Raw genomic sequence first — 20,463 nt, 5'->3', positions numbered from 1 at the left:
TACCTAGAATTAAATCGGCAACTCCTAAGTCTTTCATATCAAACTTGCTAGTTAGCATATGCTTAGTTGCATTATGTGGCCAATGTCATTACTCATTATCAACATATTATCCACATATAAGCAAACAATGACTATGTGATTTGTAACGTTTTTAATGTACACACATTTATCACATTCATTTATCTTAAAACCATTTGACAACATTGTTTGGTCAATTTGTTTTTTAAAGTGACTTAACAAGTATACACACCTTCTTTTCTTTACCTAGAACCACAAACCCTTCAGGTTATTCCATGTAAATTTCTTCCTCCAAATCTCCATTTAAGAATGTCATTTTAACGTCCATTTGATGAATTTCAAGACCATATACCGCAACTAATGCTACTAATATTTGTATGGACGTAATTCTTGTAACTGGAGAATATGCATCAAAATAGTCAAGACCTTCTTGTCGTCTATACCCTCTGACCATAAGTCTTGCCTTATATTTGTCAATAGTACCATCATCTTTCATTTTCCTCTTAAAAATCCATTTAGAACCCAAGAGATCAGCCAATTCCCAATTCCCATATATGGTTGTTCAGTCACTATTGACTGCCTCTTTCCAAAGTAATGATTCTGAAGAAGACATAGCTTCTTTAAATGTTCGAGGCTCATTTTCCAATAAGAAATTCACAAAATCTGGTCTAAATGAAGTAGACGTTATTTGACGTTTACTACGTCTTGAATCCTCCTGATTATACGTTCTTTCTTTTGTTTCTTCCTGAGGTCGTTTGGATCGTTCACCAGTCGACTCACATTCCTTTTCATACGGATATATATATTTTCGAAAAATTCAGCATTATCTGATTCTATAACCGTATTATTATGAATATTAGGATTTTCTAATTTATGAACCAAAAATCAATATACTTTACTATTTGTTGCATATCCTATGGAAACACAACCAATGTTTTCGGTCCTATCTTTACCCTTTTGGGTTTAGGAACTTGTACTTTTGCCAAACACCCCCACACTTGAAAATAATTCAAGTTGAGCTTCCTTTCTTTCCATTTTTCATATGGAATGGATTGTGTTTTGCTATGGGGTGCTCGGTTTAATAACCGGTTAGCTGTAAGAATGGCTCCCCCCACAAGTTCTGTGATAAACCAAAACTTATTAACAAAGCGTTCATCATCTCGTTTAATGATCGATTCTTTCTTTCTGCAATCCCATTGGATTGGGGCGTGCAAGGGGCCATTGTTTCATGAATAATTCCATATTCTAAACGTATCTCTTCAAAAGGAGATTCGTATTCACCACCCCTATCACTTCTTATCATTTTGATTTTCTTGTTAAGTTCCATTTCAACTTCATTTTTGTATTGCTTGAATGCATCTATTGCTTCATCTTTACTATTAAGTAAGTAAACATAGCAATTGCGAGTGCTATCATCAATAAAAGTTATAAAAAACTTCTTTCCACCGCGAGATGATATCGATTTCATATCGCGAATATCTGTGCGAATTAAGTCTAAAGGATTTGAATTCCTTTCAACTGACTTATAAGGATGTTTAAACTTAGGCAATACTTCCTAGTTAATATTTTCCGCAAGGTTTTATAATTGACATGTCCCAAACGTATATGTCATAAATCATTTGACTCAAGTAAGTAAGAAGAAGCTGAAATTTTATTATTGTCAACAACCATTACATTCAGTTTGAAAAGGCCCTCAGTAAAGTAACATTTTCCTAAGTACATCTCGCTCTTACTTATTACAACTTTGTTTGAAACAAAAACACACTTAAAACCGTTCTTGACGAGTAGTGAAATAGAAACTAAGTTCTGCCATATTTCAGGAACATGACAAACGTTGTTCAGAGGCACCACCTTGCCAGAGGTCATCTTTAGGAATATTTTTCCATAACCCTCAATTTTGGCTGTTGCAGAATTTCCCATAAAAATAGTTTCATCGGGTCCAGCGGGAGCATATGAAGCAAATGCTTCTCTAACAGCACAAACATGGCGGGTGGCTTTCAATCCGCCACTCCTTAGGATTTCCCACTAAGTTGCATTCAGACAATATTCGCTTGTGTTTCAAGTAGTTCTTAAAGTCTCTCCATAAATGAGGCAACTTCTCAATCATTGCTGCAATTTGAAAAGCCTCATAATGACCAAGCCTTCAATAAAAAATTCGTAATTAGTAACAAAATTAATACTTTTAACAAAAGCATTAATTCAAATTATACCTTCAGCAAGGAATTATGAATTATAACTTGCAATACTTGAACTTGGATAATGACAGGCTCGTTGTCTACCATCTTATAGTTCAAAAAATTGGCTACAACAAACTTCTTCAAACTGACATCCTCGGTTTTATACTTCTTTTCCAATGCATCCCATAGTTCTTTCGAAGTTTCCGCATTACTATAGACATTTATGCAATGCCACGACCCGGAATTCGTACCCTCGGGATCGTGATGGCGCATAATATTTCACTTGCTAGGCAAGCCAACGTTAGATGTATTTATTAATTATTATTAACACACTTCAAATACAATGACAGTAAAGAAATTAATAGTCTGACACAAGATAGATAAGCTAATAAGTGTCGAAATTCAAATACCCAGATCTGGTGTAACGAATACATGAGCGTCTATGATACTACAAATAATGGTCTGAAATAAACATAACTGTATGAATCAAATGAACAGCTAAAAGAAATAGAAGGGGACTTCAGAGCTGCGGACACCGTACAACTATACCTCAAGTCTCCTCTGAGTAGCTGGATCCGAAGCCTAGGCCGGGGCCGGGGCCGGGGCCGAAGCTGAGCGAGCGACGGCGGTGCAAGGCTTGCCTTCTTCTCAACTCTTTAAGAGCTAGAAGAAGTAAAAATGTATATATATCCATCAAAACTCTTTTCCTCCTCCAATATGGGACAATCTCCCTTTGTCAAAGATGGAAATTTGAAATTTTTTATTTTTCCTCCATTTCCCATTCACTCTATTTTAAGCTCTAAGAAGCTTAAACCCAACAATAACAAAAAGAAAAAAGAACAATATCTGATTGTTCCCGGGGGGTCGGGGGTGGATAGAATATGCTAAGATTCGTTATAAATGGTTAGGTTAATTGTGTCAAACATTCTCAGTGATTGTGTCTTAACAAGAATTCTCAATGAACAATATACTTATTTTCTTTAGGAGATTTTATAACTACAAGAACTTCCCTTATTTAGTAAAATTATCCTTATTTCATGTATCTTGAACTTCTATATAAGGATTGGTGAAAACAATAACTTCTAATCTGGTGTCACGACCCTAAAACCGACTCGATCGTGATGGCGCCTATCGTGAAACTAGGCCAGCCCGACACAACTCCGGAATTAACCATTTAATCATTAGAAATTATTTTTAAGCCTTTTAATTAATCAGTTATCTCATAAAGTAAGTCTAAATGAACAGTGCGGGATAAATACACAAGCCCGACATCGGGGTGTCACAAGTCACGAGCATCTACTAAGGTCTGAATACAACTAAGAATCTAAAAATGTACTAAATACAGTCTAAGGAAGAGAAGAGGGAGAAAAGCAGTGATGCGAACGTCGGGCAGCTACCTTGCTAACTCCAATGTCTCTACCACTGAGCAATCAACACCCGCTACCGGGTTCAGAACTACCTGAATCTGCACACAAGGTGCAGGGAGTAATGTGAGTGCGCCAACTCAGTAAGTAATAAAAATAAATGAAAGCTGAGCAGTAAGAAAACACGTAAGCCACGTCATAACGCTACAACAAATGCAGTACATTTCCAAAATAGTACAGAAATTATTTATTTCGTAAATCATGCTCAGTTTCAGTAAAACCTTTTAAAGCAACTTTCAATAGTTTCAAACGAGTGATAAAACAATGATTAAAAATGATAGAAACGTAAACAGCCCCTCAGGCAAAACATGTACCATAAACTGCCCCTTGGGCATAATATCAACAGAACCAGCCCCTCGGGCTACCTCACAATCCCGGGTAGCCCGAGGGGCTGGTTCTGTTGATATTATGCCCAGGGGGCGGTTTATGGTACATGTTTTGCCCGAGGGGCTGTTTACGTTTCTATCATTTTTAATCATTGTTTTATCACTCGTTTGAAACTATTGAAAGTTGCTTTAAAAGGTTTTACTGAAACTGAGCATGATTTACGAAGCAAATAATTTCTGCACTATTTTGGAAATGTACTGCATTTGCTGTAGCGTTATGACGTGGCTTACGTGTTTTCTTACTGCTCAGCTTTCATTTACTTTTATTACTTACTGAGTTGGCGCACTCACATTACTCCCTGCACCTTGTGTGCAGATTCAGGTAGTTCTGAACCCGGTAGCGGGTGTTGATTGCTCAGTGGTAGAGTAATTGGAGTTAGCAAGGTAGCCCGACGATCGCAACACTGCTTTTCTCCCTCTTGTCTTCCTTAGACTGTATTTAGTACATTTTTAGACTCTTAGTTGTATTCAGACCTTAGTAGATGCTCGTGACTTGTGACACCCCGATGTAGGGCTTGTATATTTATTCTGCACTGTTCATTTAGACTTACATTATGAGATAACTAATTAATTAAAGGCTTAAAAATAATTGTTATTGATTAAATGGTCAATTCGGGAGTTGTGTCAGCTGGCCTACTTTCACGATCGGCACCATCACAGCCGGGTCGGTTTTAGGGTCGTGACATCTGGACTTTCCTTTTTTTTTTTTTAGCAAACCTTATAAGTGTCCACTATTAATACAACATAAGTTTACTTGTCATTATCTGTATTAATAATGAGGGACATTACAGATTTGAAAATGATATTTCTCCTTTCAAGTTTACTTGGTCACTGTTCAATTTATCATCTTATACATATTTTACGCTTATCATTTCCCAATATTTTGGATTTAAAATAGTAAAAATTAGGTTTTCATTAATAATAATTAGGGGTAAATATAGTAAAATTATCATGTTATTTATTACTATTTCTTAAGGGGTATATCAAATCAATCATGGATAATTAAACCTGGATGGAGAGAGTATATGTGAACATTAAAGGTTGGTAGTTTGGTACAGTGATAAGTTCACCTTCTTTTTTGACTAGGGTCTCAAATTGGAGCCTTCGGAATTGAGTATTTTGTAGGGTAAAATTCAAAAATAGCCAGATTTACAAGTAGTAGTTAAAAAATAGCCATAGTTTTAAAAGTAATCAAAATTTAGTCACTTTTCATATAAAGATAAATCTGAACGGAAACACTGTTCAAAATCCGAAAACTATTCCAGCATAATATACTGGAACTAATACTGGTCCAGCATAATATGCTGGAAGTTCATACACAGGTGCTTCAATCTCCAGTATATTATGCTGGAACTTTCCGTGTGTTGGAGTTCCAGCATAATATGCTGGAAGTTCATACACAGGTGCACCAATCTCGAGTATATTATGCTGTAACTTTCCGTGTTGTAGCAAAATAGTGGCTATTTTTCAATGACTTTGCAAATGCTGACTATTTTTGGATTACCAGTCCGAAAACTGGCTAGCCCGTGCTATTTTGACTATTTTGTAGGGAGTACTTTAACCCCTTAAAGTGAGACTTTTTAGTGGGCTTATAATTTAGTCAGCCCTAAAGTCGATATCAAATATCGGACGAGAATAAAAAAAGAGGAATTTATGGAGTCTACCTATTAAACTAAAACTAATTACCCGGTTATACCCACTTGGATAATAATTACTATACATACCCACTCCATATAAAATTATTACCCGTCCATCCATTAAGAAAGTCTTTAAAGGCTTCAGGGGCAACGAATCTATACCTAACCTATACGGGACCTTTCTTCCTTCAATCCAAAGTAAGAAACATTTTATTTCTCTCTTCGTCGATTTTCTCTCTTTGTTCTTGCTTCTATTTTCATAAGTAAAATTGTTTATCTGATAGGCTATATTTTTATAATATTCACAAAGTAAAATATTGATAATTAATGGGAGCAAGGAGTAGCAGTTTTTTTTTAGTTATGTGATGATTTTGTGTATACAAAAAAATATATTTGCTCAATATCTATAAATTATGATTCAATTAACTCACTACACGCATGTAGTTTAATTTTCTCTTGCTGAATGAAATCATCGCCTATTGAATACCTTTCATCGCCACAAAATTCTCTCCCTCCCAATAAATTTTATATCTCGTCGCTAATTATTCTAGTTCGAGTCATTTCCCGGAAAAATTTAATTATAATTCTGTTGCTATTAAATATTGCTTATAGTACCTTTTGGAAATTCATACTGAAATTCGCTCACAGTTGGAGCTGCTTTGAAGTGATCGAGATAGAAATTTTAGCTGAAAATCGAAAAAGAACAGAGTTATCCAACAGTATAATACTATGGTATACAATATGTTGTAGAAGTATATAGCTATACTACAATAGTATACTGTTATAGTATATAATATACTACAACAGCATATTATAATAATCGAAGAAGAACACAGTTACCTAACAATATACTGCTATAATATACAATATAATATAGGAGTATATAGTTATACTGCAACAGTATACTATTATAATATACAATATATTGTTGTAGTATACTGTAATAATATGCAACTGTAACAGTATGCTGTAATAGTATACAATATACTATAATAGTATACTTATTACCCGTAAATTCACTTATCGTTTCCCTTTTAATTTGCTTTAAGCTTTTACCCTACATGAGGGGCAAATTTAAAATGCACAAAAAATATATATTATAGTATGCTATATAATGTAGCTGTATACTCTTACAATTAGATCCTTTTAGAATTTTTTAAAATTTTTATTGACAACTGATATTATTTAAGTTTAATAATTGAATTAAATTTTTTTAACTCTTTGCGTACAATTGTATACCCTGTTGGTATATCTATATACTATACTGGTATCATCTGTTAGTTAATATTTTTTGGTTGTATTAGCTACATTTAATTGGCACAAATTTGATTTTTCTTTAGTAATAGTATAAAAAAAGAATAATAAAAAATAGTAAAACGGTAAATGAAATTAGATTATGGAGAGAAAAAGAATATAAAGAAAAAAGAAGTTAAATGAAATTAAAAAAGGAAAAAAGAAAAAATTAAGAAGAAAACGAGAAAAAAGAAAAGGAGAAAAAAAAGAGCATAGAAATTAAAAAGAATTGGAGAATAAAGAAAAAATTCCCCACAAAACTGCTATGGGTAGGAAATGTAATTAGTTCATGGGTAGAAAAACAAAGAGAAATTTTCATAAAGCACTAACTTTTAGTAGTAGTAATTAGCCATCTTAGATACCATTTGCTATATTACGGATTATAGATACTTTTTATGTGGTTATAAGATGTATTTGATGTATTTAAGCTATTGTACTCATGAATACAGTAGCAAAAATAGGCATGGATCAGGGAAGTCCAGCTAATCAGTTGTTGTATTCGACTGTATTCATGGAGTGAAACATGGGATTACAGCTGGACAGATTATTGTATTCGACTGTATTCACGGAGTGAAATAGGGGATTACACTGTTTTAAAACGGAAAGTGAATCAATTAACATAATAGACTCCTAATATAACTCAACAAACTCAATTATAACACACAAAATTTGTATTTTCAGTTATAAAAAAGATTTTCAACCAAAAAATACACCAAAAACATAGCAATCTTCAGAGAAATTATATAATACATGTGAATACATAAATTATATTAATTAAAAAGAACTTATGGATACATTCATGGCATATAGCGAGACAGTGAATACGATGAAGTATATAGAATACAACGGGATACATTGAAATATAATGAAAAAAAGACAGAGAATACAATAAAATACATGGAATACAGCGAGATACATTGAATTACAATGAAAAAAAATACAATGAAAATCAATGAAAATACAGCGTAAAACATTGAAATTACATTGAAATATATTAAAAGAAATGTTCTTCTTCATCGCGAAAGAAAGAAATCATCACTCAGTGGTTCTTCGAAATCGAATCCTCTTTCCACGACCGCCGCCATCTCCTCGTTGGACTCGACGTCGAGCGGCGGCCCAGTTTCCACCGCAACCAGCAATTCAAAGTTGCAACTCTCCAGCTCTGCGTCGAGCGTCGTCGCCTCATATTCCAACTCCTCTACTGCAGTTCAATTCCAGAAGAAGACAAAGCAAAAAGAAAGAAAAAAAGTTGGACGTTCTGATTTTCACCAAAAGTAGAAGTGTGTGTCGGAATTGATGTGGTTAATTCCATGTTTGATAGCTTTGATATATAGTGTGTGGATTCCCTTTCTCGTAAATGGCACTCGTTAGATAATCAAGAGTCAAGAACGGCGGCGGAAGGATGGGAACGCTGGTGTAATTGATTTTAATTTTAATGAAAATGGTATTTATTTAAAATAAATAAGGTGTTAACCTTTGCTATAGGAGGTAAAAATTCCAAAACGAAATGGGTAGACAAAGGTATATAATTTTATTTTTATGGGTATCTGTGTCAAACCCCCAATAAAAAAAGATATGAAAGCATGCAAGAATACACATTTCACTATGGTATATGACTTTCCTTTTTTTTTTTTTTTTTTTGGTTTGACATTTTAATAGTAATCATTGGCCAATTTTATATTTGCTGTATGAAGTCCACAAGAGGGAATTGGAGCTATATAAGATCATTCACATATTGGTAATCCGTTGGACCCCCTTCGAGATACAAAAATAGGACAAGATATAAAATTAAAAGGTTGGTGAACACGAACAACTTTTTTTATTTTAAAAACGAATATATAAAAGGTTCTTCGTCTTGACGAGACTCAATAAGCAACCAAAAGAAAAAGTGACAAAAATAATTAATCACTACATATGTTAGGTGCAAATATAATTAGCATTATCTTTAAAGTCCGCTCGTAATACTCAATATTTAAAAAGGAAAAAAATATTAGATCATATTCTCAGTAAAAACCATCAGTTTTATAATACTTTAGTACTAAGTCATCATATATTTCTAAATATAGTACATGTGAATTTCTTAGCATTTGGTGATTTAGCATGTCATGAAAGAAGGGGTATTTTGGATCCTCATTTAAGCCACATTCGAATTTCATAAACTTTTATAAGTTTATCTACTTTAGGAACAACTAGAGACACACGCGTTTAATTGAATCCGTTGTTAATACACTATATCCACCCTCGGCTATATTTTGTCAGTTGTTGATTTTGCAACTTCCACAATATTGGGCCATTGCTTTCTGCAAATCCAATCACTACGTTTTTTGCAAAATCCGGTATGTCTTCAATGACATCGACCAAATAGGACGACGCATCATCGTATTGGATTCTCGACTAATCCAAATTCATTATATAAGGATCATTAAGGAAGAAATTTATTCAGTGTCAGAATTTTTTTAATTTTCAAGATTCGAACCCGAAATGACAGATAAAAGCATGTTATTCACCTCACCACAAAAATCCTGATGGTAAATTAAATGTAAATATCATGCCACATTTCTTAAGTGTTAGATTAGATGTCACTTTCATTAGTTTATCAGCTCTGATGTTGATATTGTAACATTTTCAGCTGTTAATTCGACATTCTACCAAATTCAGCGTATAATGCTTATTATGGACAGTAATGACACAAAAAACAAAATGCTCTTTTTCTCGAAAACAGCTGTTTTATTTTCTTGTCAAACATACTTTAATTTGTTTTGTTTTCTGTAAACGAAACAACAACAAAATTCACCTACGGCAAATCCGAAAATCACACCCAAAATTAAGTCCAATCATTCACAAAAAAGAAAAGAATAAATCAAAATTAAAATTAAATTAAGTCAAAACCCTTTTCTAATTCAAAAATCACCTTAGTTTTGTTTAAAATAATTCAACTAAGAAAATTTTGAATTTCAAAACTACTATTAGGAGGCTTTGATCAAGGAAACGTTGAAGGATACATTGGTTTTAATTAATGTAAGAAAACCACTTCATGTTAAATGGAAAGTAATTAACTGCAAATCATAAGATTTGTTGATTTTTTTTAAAATATTGAAAGTCAGTTACAAATCTTTATCTGCCATTTCTCCAAATTTCAAATTTTCTATTTAATATATTAATATGCATGTTTGTGTATTGTCTTTAAACTTTGCCTTTTCACTTCTACTTGGCATAGGTAGAAATACCACTAGCATTATTTACAGGGATTTGTTCTATCAAGTTATTCAATTTGGCTTTAATTCTTCCTGAAAAGAGTTTTAGCGCAACGGTAGAAGTGCCACCACGTAATCATGAGGTTACATATTCAAGCCGGAATTTCACATTCTCTGAGACGGACGCAGGATTTGAAGGTGACGGGGCATATAAGCGAGTGCCTCCATCGAACTTTTAGTCTTAAGGGTTCCAATCAAAACATATGACCATTTTCAACATATATACACTTATATATTAAGAATTATAGCGGAAGGTAACGGGGTCCAGTGACCCCTCTTCTACGTGCATAGGTCCGCCTCTGCCTGTACCGTGCGCATAACGGAAGCTTAGTGTGTACGCTTTCAGAATTTAATATGTTACTATTTTTATCAGGTTATCATTTAATGATTATCAAGATATTTATCTGTAGTTACCTAATGAATGACCTGATTATAAGTTACAAATCCTACTTTGACATTTCTTCAAATTTTAAATTTTCACGAGTTTTTTAGAGGGATATAACATGGAAAGTTTGTTACAAATTCTAAATTTTGCCATCAGACTTCTACATGGGGCAGGTAGAAATACACAGCAGTAGAGAGATTTATCCTGTTTGAGATTTGGGAAGTTGAAAATGGAAATGGAAGTAGAGAAGAAAAAGAGAAGCTTTAGTTATGAAATTGGAGATCAAAAGCTTAAACTCATTGATATTTCTTCAGAGGAAGATTGTCTTATTGATTCGCCTTTGTTTGATTCTCTTGAAGATCTTCGCCTTTCAGGTCCTAACCTCGTTAAATCCTTGTGTTATTTCTTCTTTCTCTATTTGCTTTGTTCTTTGCGTGTGATTGTGTGCTAGTTAATCACTCATATTCTGCAACATATATTATATAGTACGGTGAACTGAAAATATTAGTGTACTGAGATAGTTTGATAGAGAAAAAATCACGTTTAAGTTTTTCAATAAATATGAAAAAGGGCAGTCCGATGCACAAGGCATTCCGCTCAAGTAGAGTTCGGAGAAGGGCCGCACTCCAATGTGATGTAGACAGTATACCCTAACGCAAACATTAGTGGCCGTTTCCACGGCTCGATTTAAATTTTTGTAACAGTTGTATTGAGATGGAATGCTGTCATTCTTGGACTTTACAAAATGGGAGGAAAGGCATAGATTTGCTTAAAGTATCTCAAGAGTAACTATAATGTAGAAGACAAATCAAACGTTATAGTTGTTTATTTTTTGGGATTATAAACTAATTGGGAATTGGTTTAAATTGAATTCATTTTGTGGGGAGTTATATGTTACAATAGCTAGTATAACTGGGGAAGTTGAGTCTTAGAGCTCGTTTGATATGAGGGGTAATGAATAATTAATCCCGGGACTAAATTTAAGAAGAGTTTATCCCATGTTTGGTTGGTAGAAAAGTGCGGTATAATTAATCCCGGGATTGTAGTATTTTTTAGCCACATAGAAAGGTGGAATAACTAATCCCGGAATAATTAATTCTGGGATAACTTCTTTCCAACCAAACGACCCCTTAGTGTACAGTTTCTCATTTGTTCTTGATATATTTATATGCAGTTGTTTGAAACAATTTCACTTGATGTCATTTCTGCAGTAACATTGGACAATATAAATGAGAATGGGGGATCAAGAACTTCCTTTCAAAGAGATAAAACAACAAAAGTGAACCAACAGAAGGAGCTAAAGCATTTGTCTACTGCATCTATTCAGCCAGGAAGACCGAGTTTCTTGCGTAAAAGTTTAGCTTGGGATCATGCTTTCTTCACTAGTACAGGTTCTATTTTTAAATCCTTAGCATAATATTTCACCTGTTGTTGCTCTATGTACATGTCGATGCAGTTAGTCGCTCGTACAAATTTTGTATACTTGATGCATTGATTAGGTTTTGTTCTGTATAAGGTAATACCAATTAGTTGGAATTAAGTTTTAGTTATGTTGATGAGCCCTCGGAGTCGTTTTATCTTATCAGAGCCAGTAGAAAATATAGAAAACTTCTAGTGTTTACTTTTATTTCATATAATATTGGACTGAGATGAGTTTAAATGGAGCGACATGTGAGGATTCATATAGCCGACTCCAATACACTGTGATTGAGAGGCGGATGTTGTTGTATGTATTGACAGGTCTTCTGGATCCACATGAACTATCATTGGTGAATAAAGAGTTTGAAACATTAGAGGAGCATCCCTTGCCTGTCATTGTAGAAGATGTGCGCGCCCGAACAGCAGACCTACAGTCTATTTCAGATATTGGAACTAGCTCCAGAAACAAGGTTTAGTCACATAAGAACACTGTTGACATTATATTATGTGGTTCATTAACGGATTAACACTCCAATTTTAATTGACAGATCGATCGCAGGCCAGTTTCCAAAAGGAAAAACATCAGTAATGCAACAGCAGAGAGAAGTAACACAAAGGTTAGTGTTGTTATATTCATCTGTTAACTTCTATACACTGACAGTGTAAAAGATAACTGCCCGTAATCGGTTGGATCAGATAATAAGTAACCTGGAAAATAAGCAAATAACCTTCTAGAGTGTGTTAAATTATACGATTTGTGTGAAAATTCATTTACACTGTCAACGGATATAAGATAAAATCATTAGTACAATAGTGGATCTGAAGCGAGTTCTCGTGTTTCTTAGCAAACTTGTAAAAGAAGAGAGTGCAATTCACAAGCTCTCAAGTTTCCCAAAGTTCCACGTGCGACGAGGAGTGCTTCGTCTTGGCAAAGCGAATCAACACCAGAAATGTACATTGCAGATTTGAGAGGCAAGAAGACAACTAGAACTGGTAAGAGCCATGCATATAGAAACTTCTCTTTGCAAAAGAGGTTGTTTTACACTATATATTGACTCCTCTTGGCTTCTTTGTGAGTTTCTTTATGTTTTGACACCCCTTAATGAAAATTCTGGCACCGTTACTGCTTTGTAGGACAAGATTTAATGGTGTCGAATTCTACTACTACTCGCTCTTTGTCATCTCAGAAAATCGCTCATCCAATTTCATCAATCACCTCTTGTCCTTCATATATGACATCTGCTTATGCTAGGAAAAGAAGAGAAACCCGAAAGAGTGAACTCTCAGCCTCTATTTCGAGCTCAATTACACCAACAAGATCATCCACAAAGAGTAAAAGTTTTAAAAATCTTGTTAGTTCCTCAATGGAAATTCATCATTCCTATAATAAACCACCTCTCAGTACTACATGTTGCTGGTTCGTGGAATCACCGTCTTCAACTTCAAGCACCAATCAAGCTCATAGTGATTCAAAATTTGGTCTTAATATTACATTTGGACCAACTCAGAACGTATCGTCTTCAAGTCAACTAACAAGAGCTGTTGATTCAGTGCCACGGGAGAATTCCCAACCATCCGGTCTTCGCGTGCCATCACCAAAAATTGGATTCTTCGATGAGGTTGGCTTTGTATTCATATGTAATTATAAGCACAGAAGCATATGATATAAACTAGACGAATCGTTACTTTTTTTTTTTTTTTTTTTACAGGATAAGTCATTGGTCCCAACTTTAGACAGAAATTTGTATCAAACACAGAAGCAGGGAATAGCAACAAGTATAAGTAAAAGTGTTGAAGCATCAAGTAAAGTTAAACGAGCTCGAAGTTCGCCAGTTGAGGCTCGATATGCTGCACCTTTGCATAAGGTAAAAGATGCTTCATCTACGGCATCAGATAAGCGAAAACATATACATTTTGAGCATCAAACTGATAAATCTTTGGAGATTGACACTAAATTTTGCTCAAAGTTGAGGAAAGTTGGACTGAACTCCAGCTTGAGTGAAGATGAGAGACAAGTAATAAAGGAGACATTAAAGACTAAGGTAAGAAGTGAAAGAATGGTGACAAAAGCTGAAAAGGCGGTCAGTACAACAACAATAACTACGCCTCGATCCCAATCAAGTAGGGGTCGGCTATATAAATCCTCATTGTCCATGTCGCTCCATTTAACCCCGTCTCGAGACGAGGGGATCAGTGGCCCTTCAAAGTTAAGAGAGCAAGAACATGAAGTTAATGATTTGAGTAGATACATGGAGCTAATTGATTTGAATGATAGAAAAGAAATACAGCTTAAACAGAGAAAGAGCTTTCCTCATAAGAGAAGTCCATTGGTTGAGAATAAATCTGTATGCAACAGAGATGTGGTTCTTCAATCATCTTTGCTTTCTTCAAAAGGAAAAGACAAAGAGAACAATTAAGCACTATGGAAATCATTGATGGATACTTATCTTGTTTGACAAATTGTTATTCCTATAAGCTCTTGATAGACTTAGTTTGTTCTAATGCAGAATTCTGAAAATTCTTTGCAAATGTTTAAAAGTAGACACCTTTTGTCACTAGCATTAGTTGGCCATTTATCAACCAATGGGGCAATGACATTATTTTCTAGTGTTATCATATATGTCAAAAGCCACATTTTTGTCATTGCATAACAAACTCTCATATATAATAACACTAGAAATGAATGTCAAAACAGATTTAACACATTTAATATTGTGCAAGAATTCAGATAACTAAATTTTGTACAAGGGGCAACACATTAATTTCTGTTATTGAATTGGAACATCTATTCCTTTGTTTGTTGAGATGGAATCATATTTAAAATTTATGTAAAAGTACTACTGTGATGCCCATGATGGAGGGCTGGTCAAGTAGGACTGGCAGGCTTCTAGGCTGGCAAGCTTCTGAAGAAGGGGTGCACATGTCACCTGAGGCGAATTTTACATCGGAATGGGAGAGGAAGTGAAGAGCTTTATAAGGCATCATACAAGTTCACATGGTACGAGCGCTTTTGGGGCTCGAGGTGGCATAGCCCAAAAAGGACAAACCCGCGGGGGCCTTGGTCCAAAGCGGACAATACGTACCATGGGTTTAGGTACTTACAAATATGGTATCAGAGTCGAAAGGTGGTGGGGCAAACCTCAGCGAGTACGCTGAGTCCCAAGAGGGGTGAATGTGATGCCCATGATGGAGGGAGGGCTGATGGGGCAAGTCAAGTAGGACTGGCAGACTTCTAAACCGGCAAGCTTCTGAAGAAGAGGTGCAAATGTCATCTTAGGCGAATCTCACATCGGAATGAGAGAGGAAGTGAAGAGCTTTATAAGGCACAAGTTCACATGGTACGTGCTTTTTTGGGGCTCGAGATGGCGTAGCTTAAAAAGAAAAAATTCGTGCGGGATTAGGCCCAAAGCGGACAATACGTGCCATGGGCTTGGATCGTGAAAACAACACAATAATAGTAGTAATTTTAGGGAATATTTCTTATATATAGTATAATAGAAACTTATTTACCTATTTCTTTGTGCTTTGTAGTTTCCAATAAGTATCTAGAATTTTCTTACAAATTGTATATATTTCCCCTTAAAAGGCTTCCACCTTATTAGTGCCTTCAATTAAGGTATTCAATTAAATCCTTTCCTTTTTTGTCCTCTCCTCTCCTCTCTCCTTTTTTTCTCCTTTCCCTAATATTTTTCAGTTTATTCGCCTAACACACTCATCCACAAATTAGTCCATTCGACCAAAAAAATACATATGATTCTTAAGCATACATACATACAATTTCGGGTTTTAAAATTTTGCGATTTGTGTAGATTGGATATTCTTGCAAGTGATTGAGAATATTCTTTGGGGTTTATATATCTAAATTTTGAGGGAAATTGGTTAAGTATAGAGTTGGTTTTAGGTGAAAATTTAGAGTAAAACTCGAAGAAGAAGAAGTTGCAGGAATTGTATGATAATTGTGTAATAATTGCATCATAATTGTATAAGAATTGTATATGATACATCAATACCTAAAACATAATTGTATCATACTTATATCACAATTGTATCTAACTTGTATTTGATACATTAATACCTAATACAATAATAACACAATTTTCATACATTTGTGATACAAACTGCAACACATTTCTGAAAAATTGTGATACGGTTGTGATCTTCATCTTCTTCAAGTTTCAATCACAACTCTAAACTTAAAATCTAATATAATATTATATTATAACTGTATTATTATTGTATCAGATATTATTCTAGGTATTAATGCATCAGATACAAGTAACATACACTTTTAGTACAATTGTGACACAATTCTAAAATAATTATGGTATATTTATCATACAATTACCATATAATTCCTGCAACTTTATTTTTTTCGAGTTTCAATATGAAATTTTACGTAAAACCAACTCTAAACTTCACCAAATTTCCTCAAAATTGAGATATAAACTACAAGGTATATTCTCCATCAGTTGCAAGAAAACCCAATCAACAAATCACAAATTCATAAATTTTGAATAGTCAATTCAAAGTTTTAAAACTTTTTAATGAATGTCGATAGGAACCCTTTGTTGCTACAATTTTAGAGATAAAATTTTCGCCATTTTTGTTTACATTGTGAGAAAAGTATCGATTTTAGATGATAAGTATGAGCCAGAGAGAATGGGATGTGAAATCTTTTAAAAAATAGATGAAATTCAAATTTTAGGAGGGGGTTGGTGAAGGAGAGAGAATGAGATGTTAAACTTAAGGAATCTTCTATTTTTTTTTATATTTTTTTTATAGTTTGTACATAAATGGTGAATATAGATATATAATGTAATTAAGTATTAACCTAAATAAAAATGATAAATAAGTTTCTATTATAGTATAGCTAGATAAATTTTTCATACTCATCTTTATAGTTAAAGTACTGTTTAGACATATTTTGAAAAATCATAAATTAAAGAAAGTAGTTTGATTTATCGAATAATAGTAGATCTTAACTTCTATATGCTACAAAGGTTGTTTCGCACTTGACTGAGACTAACAATCAAGGTATTAAAAGGACTCAGAGCAAATCTAGGATTTTGTAGAAATGCAGGATTACTGGCCGATAGTCATTCTTTAGGTGCATATACTTTTAGCTTGAGTGCTTTCAAGCCCGAATATGTAAAAGAATTTTTACATCTATTAAGTAGGGTTTTGACATAAGAATTGTAAAATTCCAAAAAATGTGGAAAAAAAATTCAAGTGAAAATGGTATTTAAAATATAGGTTTTGTTTGGACATAAATTTTAGTTTGGGTTGTTTTTGAAGTTTTGTGAGTGATTTGAGTGAAAATTTTGAAAAAATAGCTTTTTGGAGTTTTTCAAATTTTCGAGAATTTTCAAAATGCATCTTTAAGTGAAATTGAAAATTTTATGAACAAATGCTAATTTCGATAAAAAAGTAAAATTTTTTTAGAAAAAAGGAAAAAAAAATTATGTCCAAACGGGCTCTAAGTTACTTAAAAAATAAATTATGGAGTAACAAATTGAATTACATTGGTAGCTTTAAAGTTCTTTACAAGTTAAATGCAAAATAAGATTGCTATTTCCAAGCCCTCCATCATCCACCTTACTCTTAAAAGTTTTTATATTGATTGTCAACATCACATCACAATGAGAATTTGATGAAAGCAATTGGGATGCCCTTTTCACGCATGTAAAAAGTTGCTTTGCTTAAAAAGTGATGGTCCTTTGTAGAGTGGGCATAAAATGAATAGCCTTTTTCCCTTTATGTCACTCATTTCAAGGGGGAAAAAACACCATAGGTCTTTGAGCATTATTCTCTCTAGGATATGAAGGTAAAAGAGGATCTGTAAGTCAAGAATTTTTCTCACAACCGCTCTATCCGAGCCAATTTGCATGCACCTCGACTATATGCACAGAGTATTTGCTAGCTTTCACCAGCATAGATGTCAGTTAATTTTGTCCACCAGGCTTGGACGGATAAGAAGAAATCACCTAGTGTTTTTATAAAGTTATAAATTTTATTAAGAATGTTGAGATTTATTATGTATATAAAAAGTAATATTTGATTCATACATATAGTTTTCCGGCAAAAAGTGTTCAACTGACCATCCGTATCCGCTCCTGCTACTGGATGCCTGTTGTTTGTATATTTTCCAACAATGGAGGGCCCCGGGCTAATGCCTTGCTGCTTAGATAGCTTAAGCATATTTTCATTACATGTCTGAGAAATCAAGAATCGAAGTGAATAACTTGTCGGGTTGATTTTTAGTAATTACTGATCAGTGTCTCAATGTAAGCAACTGGGATGATTGACATCACCTGATTCCTCAATGATAATCTTTGGCACTATTTGTTTCCTTAGTGCAATATTAAGAGATTCGATTCCCAACCACATTTCAATGTATTATCACTTTTTGGTTTATTAATGTGTCAGGAAAATATTAAAGATGCTCATTGTATAGGATAAAATTGGTCGATAACAAGTGACCGAATGGTAAGATGACATGTGGAGTCGAAGATAGATAAAGAACGAGTCGAAAAATAATTCGTAGCAAATGCGACATGTGTGATCGGTACCAGATGGATTCCGAAAGGAACATAGTTGGCGGCAGAAGTTCAATGATTTCTCATCGGACAACATTCAATGAGGGAATATTTGCTAGCGTTAAATGAGCAGTCATTATAGAGAATATTTGCATTCAAGGCCTGTCGTTACATCTTCGTCAATGACATTTTTATTCTCATTTAAGGAGGAGCTTGGTCCTAGGATCATATTTCCCTAGATAGAACTATAAATAGTGAAGGTTAACAACCATTGTGGGGAAAAGAAATATTAAGCACGCAAAAGCTATATTTTATTATTTTTCCCTTATACTTTACTATTTAGCTTTCAATTTAATTGCTTTGTTATTATTTTTGTCTCTGCTCTTGGAAAGGTTGAGTTGTGAACCATGCTTGTTATCTTCTTTAAATTAAGTAGTTAAATCTTAATTTTAATCTTATTTCTTTATCACTATTTGGATCAAATCATTTCGCTTGTCTCTAAATCACGTTATATATTCAATTGTACTTTACGGGTAAACAGTTTGGCCCCCACCCTGGGGCATAGAGAACCGCGTAATTGCTTTGATCCAATTGTTTATTACTAACAATTTTCGATTCTTTTCTTAGTAAAAATCATATATGGCAGCCAATGATACCAATAACACACACAACATTGAAGCACGCGTTGAACGGGACAAATTTTCCCAGCACGATGATTCGATCAGCGAGACCCGCAATGAAGGGGACGAGATGACCTCGATTCGCGAAGGTCAGTATCCTCGGCATGTGCAAGGACCAACTCCTGACGATGCGGAGGAAGAACATGTCGTAGAAACGGTCAAACTCCTGAGGGAACAACAGAGACCAATCATGGATCACCTCTCAAGACAGGATCGGGTGATGATCCAATTAAAACAAGCATTGACAGGTGCTTCCAATAATGCGAACGGAAGGGGCCCGATTCCTCCCTGTGTTCCCGCAAATCAAACGGCTCTTAGAACCAAAAACAATACCCCAAGGGGAAAAGTCGGCTTCGTCCCGGAGGAACCGGTAGCGGATCTGAGAATAATAACGAGGGTGATCCTTTCAAAACGGAGCTCATGAGGTTTATCAGAGAAATGAACGAACGAATGGATCAGAATGCGAAGGAGTTTCACGCTCGGATGGATCAGATTCCGGGTGCGCGCGCCACCAGTATTAGTGGGTCCAGATTAAAAAAAGTACGCGCAATTGCCGTTTAAGCCAAATGCAACACCAAAATTAATTCCAAAAAGATTCAAGATGTCGATATACCGAAGTACAATGGGACTTCGGATCCAGAGGAGCACATCACAACCTACACCACGGCGCTGAAGGGAAACAATTTGGCTTAGCATGAAATCAAGTCGGTTATGTTAAAGAAGTTTGGTGAAACCCCCATGAAGGGGGCTCTGACATGGTACTCTCTTTTACCCGAGCATTCAAATGAGTCTTTTGAAATGCTTGCAGACTAGTTCATTAAGGCCCATGCCAGAGCAAAGAAGGTTCAGGCCAGAAAGGCAGATATATTCAGAATTGAGCAGGGCGAATCCGACTTGTTGCGAGAATTTGTGATTCAGTTCCAGAAAGAAAGGATGTTGCTACCTGCGGTTCTAGATGAGTGGGCAGCGGAGGCATTCACAAAGGGTCTAAATCGACTGAGTTCCGATGCCTCCCGAAACTAAAGGAGAGTTTGCTCGAGTTTCAGGCAACCACACGGGCAGATGTCCATCACTGTTATGAGTAAAAAATAAGGATATAAGATGATCAACTTGATTCTTCGGTATCAACCAAGGGATGAGATCGAGACAAAATCCAATATAAGTTTAAAAGCGTCGATGCGGATCGGCGGTCCTCTAGAGGTCGTTCTCTACCATATGAGAGGATCGATGGGCGTAGCAACAAAGGGTTTCAGA

General features: G+C 34.7%; 1 protein-coding gene across 1 annotated transcript; it reads left to right on the top strand.

The window, feature by feature from the left end:
* On the top strand, positions 10,647-14,606 carry LOC109213840. The gene is made up of 7 exons (XM_019377681.1): positions 10,647-10,948; positions 11,786-11,965; positions 12,315-12,463; positions 12,542-12,610; positions 12,839-12,986; positions 13,128-13,612; positions 13,703-14,606. The coding sequence occupies exons 1-7, from the start codon at positions 10,804-10,806 to the stop codon at positions 14,408-14,410; spliced, it is 1,884 nt and encodes a 627-aa protein (XP_019233226.1). The 5' UTR covers positions 10,647-10,803; the 3' UTR covers positions 14,411-14,606.

This window comes from Nicotiana attenuata, chromosome 2, assembly GCF_001879085.1.
Source record: "Nicotiana attenuata strain UT chromosome 2, NIATTr2, whole genome shotgun sequence".
Lineage (NCBI taxonomy): Eukaryota > Viridiplantae > Streptophyta > Magnoliopsida > Solanales > Solanaceae > Nicotiana > Nicotiana attenuata.
This window is presented reverse-complemented; position numbering and strand designations above follow the sequence as displayed.

Bases quoted from the DNA above. Each gene is read 5' to 3' on its own strand.
- LOC109213840 (XM_019377681.1), top strand. From the start codon at position 10,804: ATGGAAATGGAAGTAGAGAAGAAAAAGAGAAGCTTTAGTTATGAAATT. The intron at 11,966-12,314 runs GTTCTATTTTTA...ATGTATTGACAG, and splicing joins TGCTTTCTTCACTAGTACAG to GTCTTCTGGATCCACATGAA. The intron at 12,987-13,127 runs GTAAGAGCCATG...ACTGCTTTGTAG, and splicing joins CAAGAAGACAACTAGAACTG to GACAAGATTTAATGGTGTCG.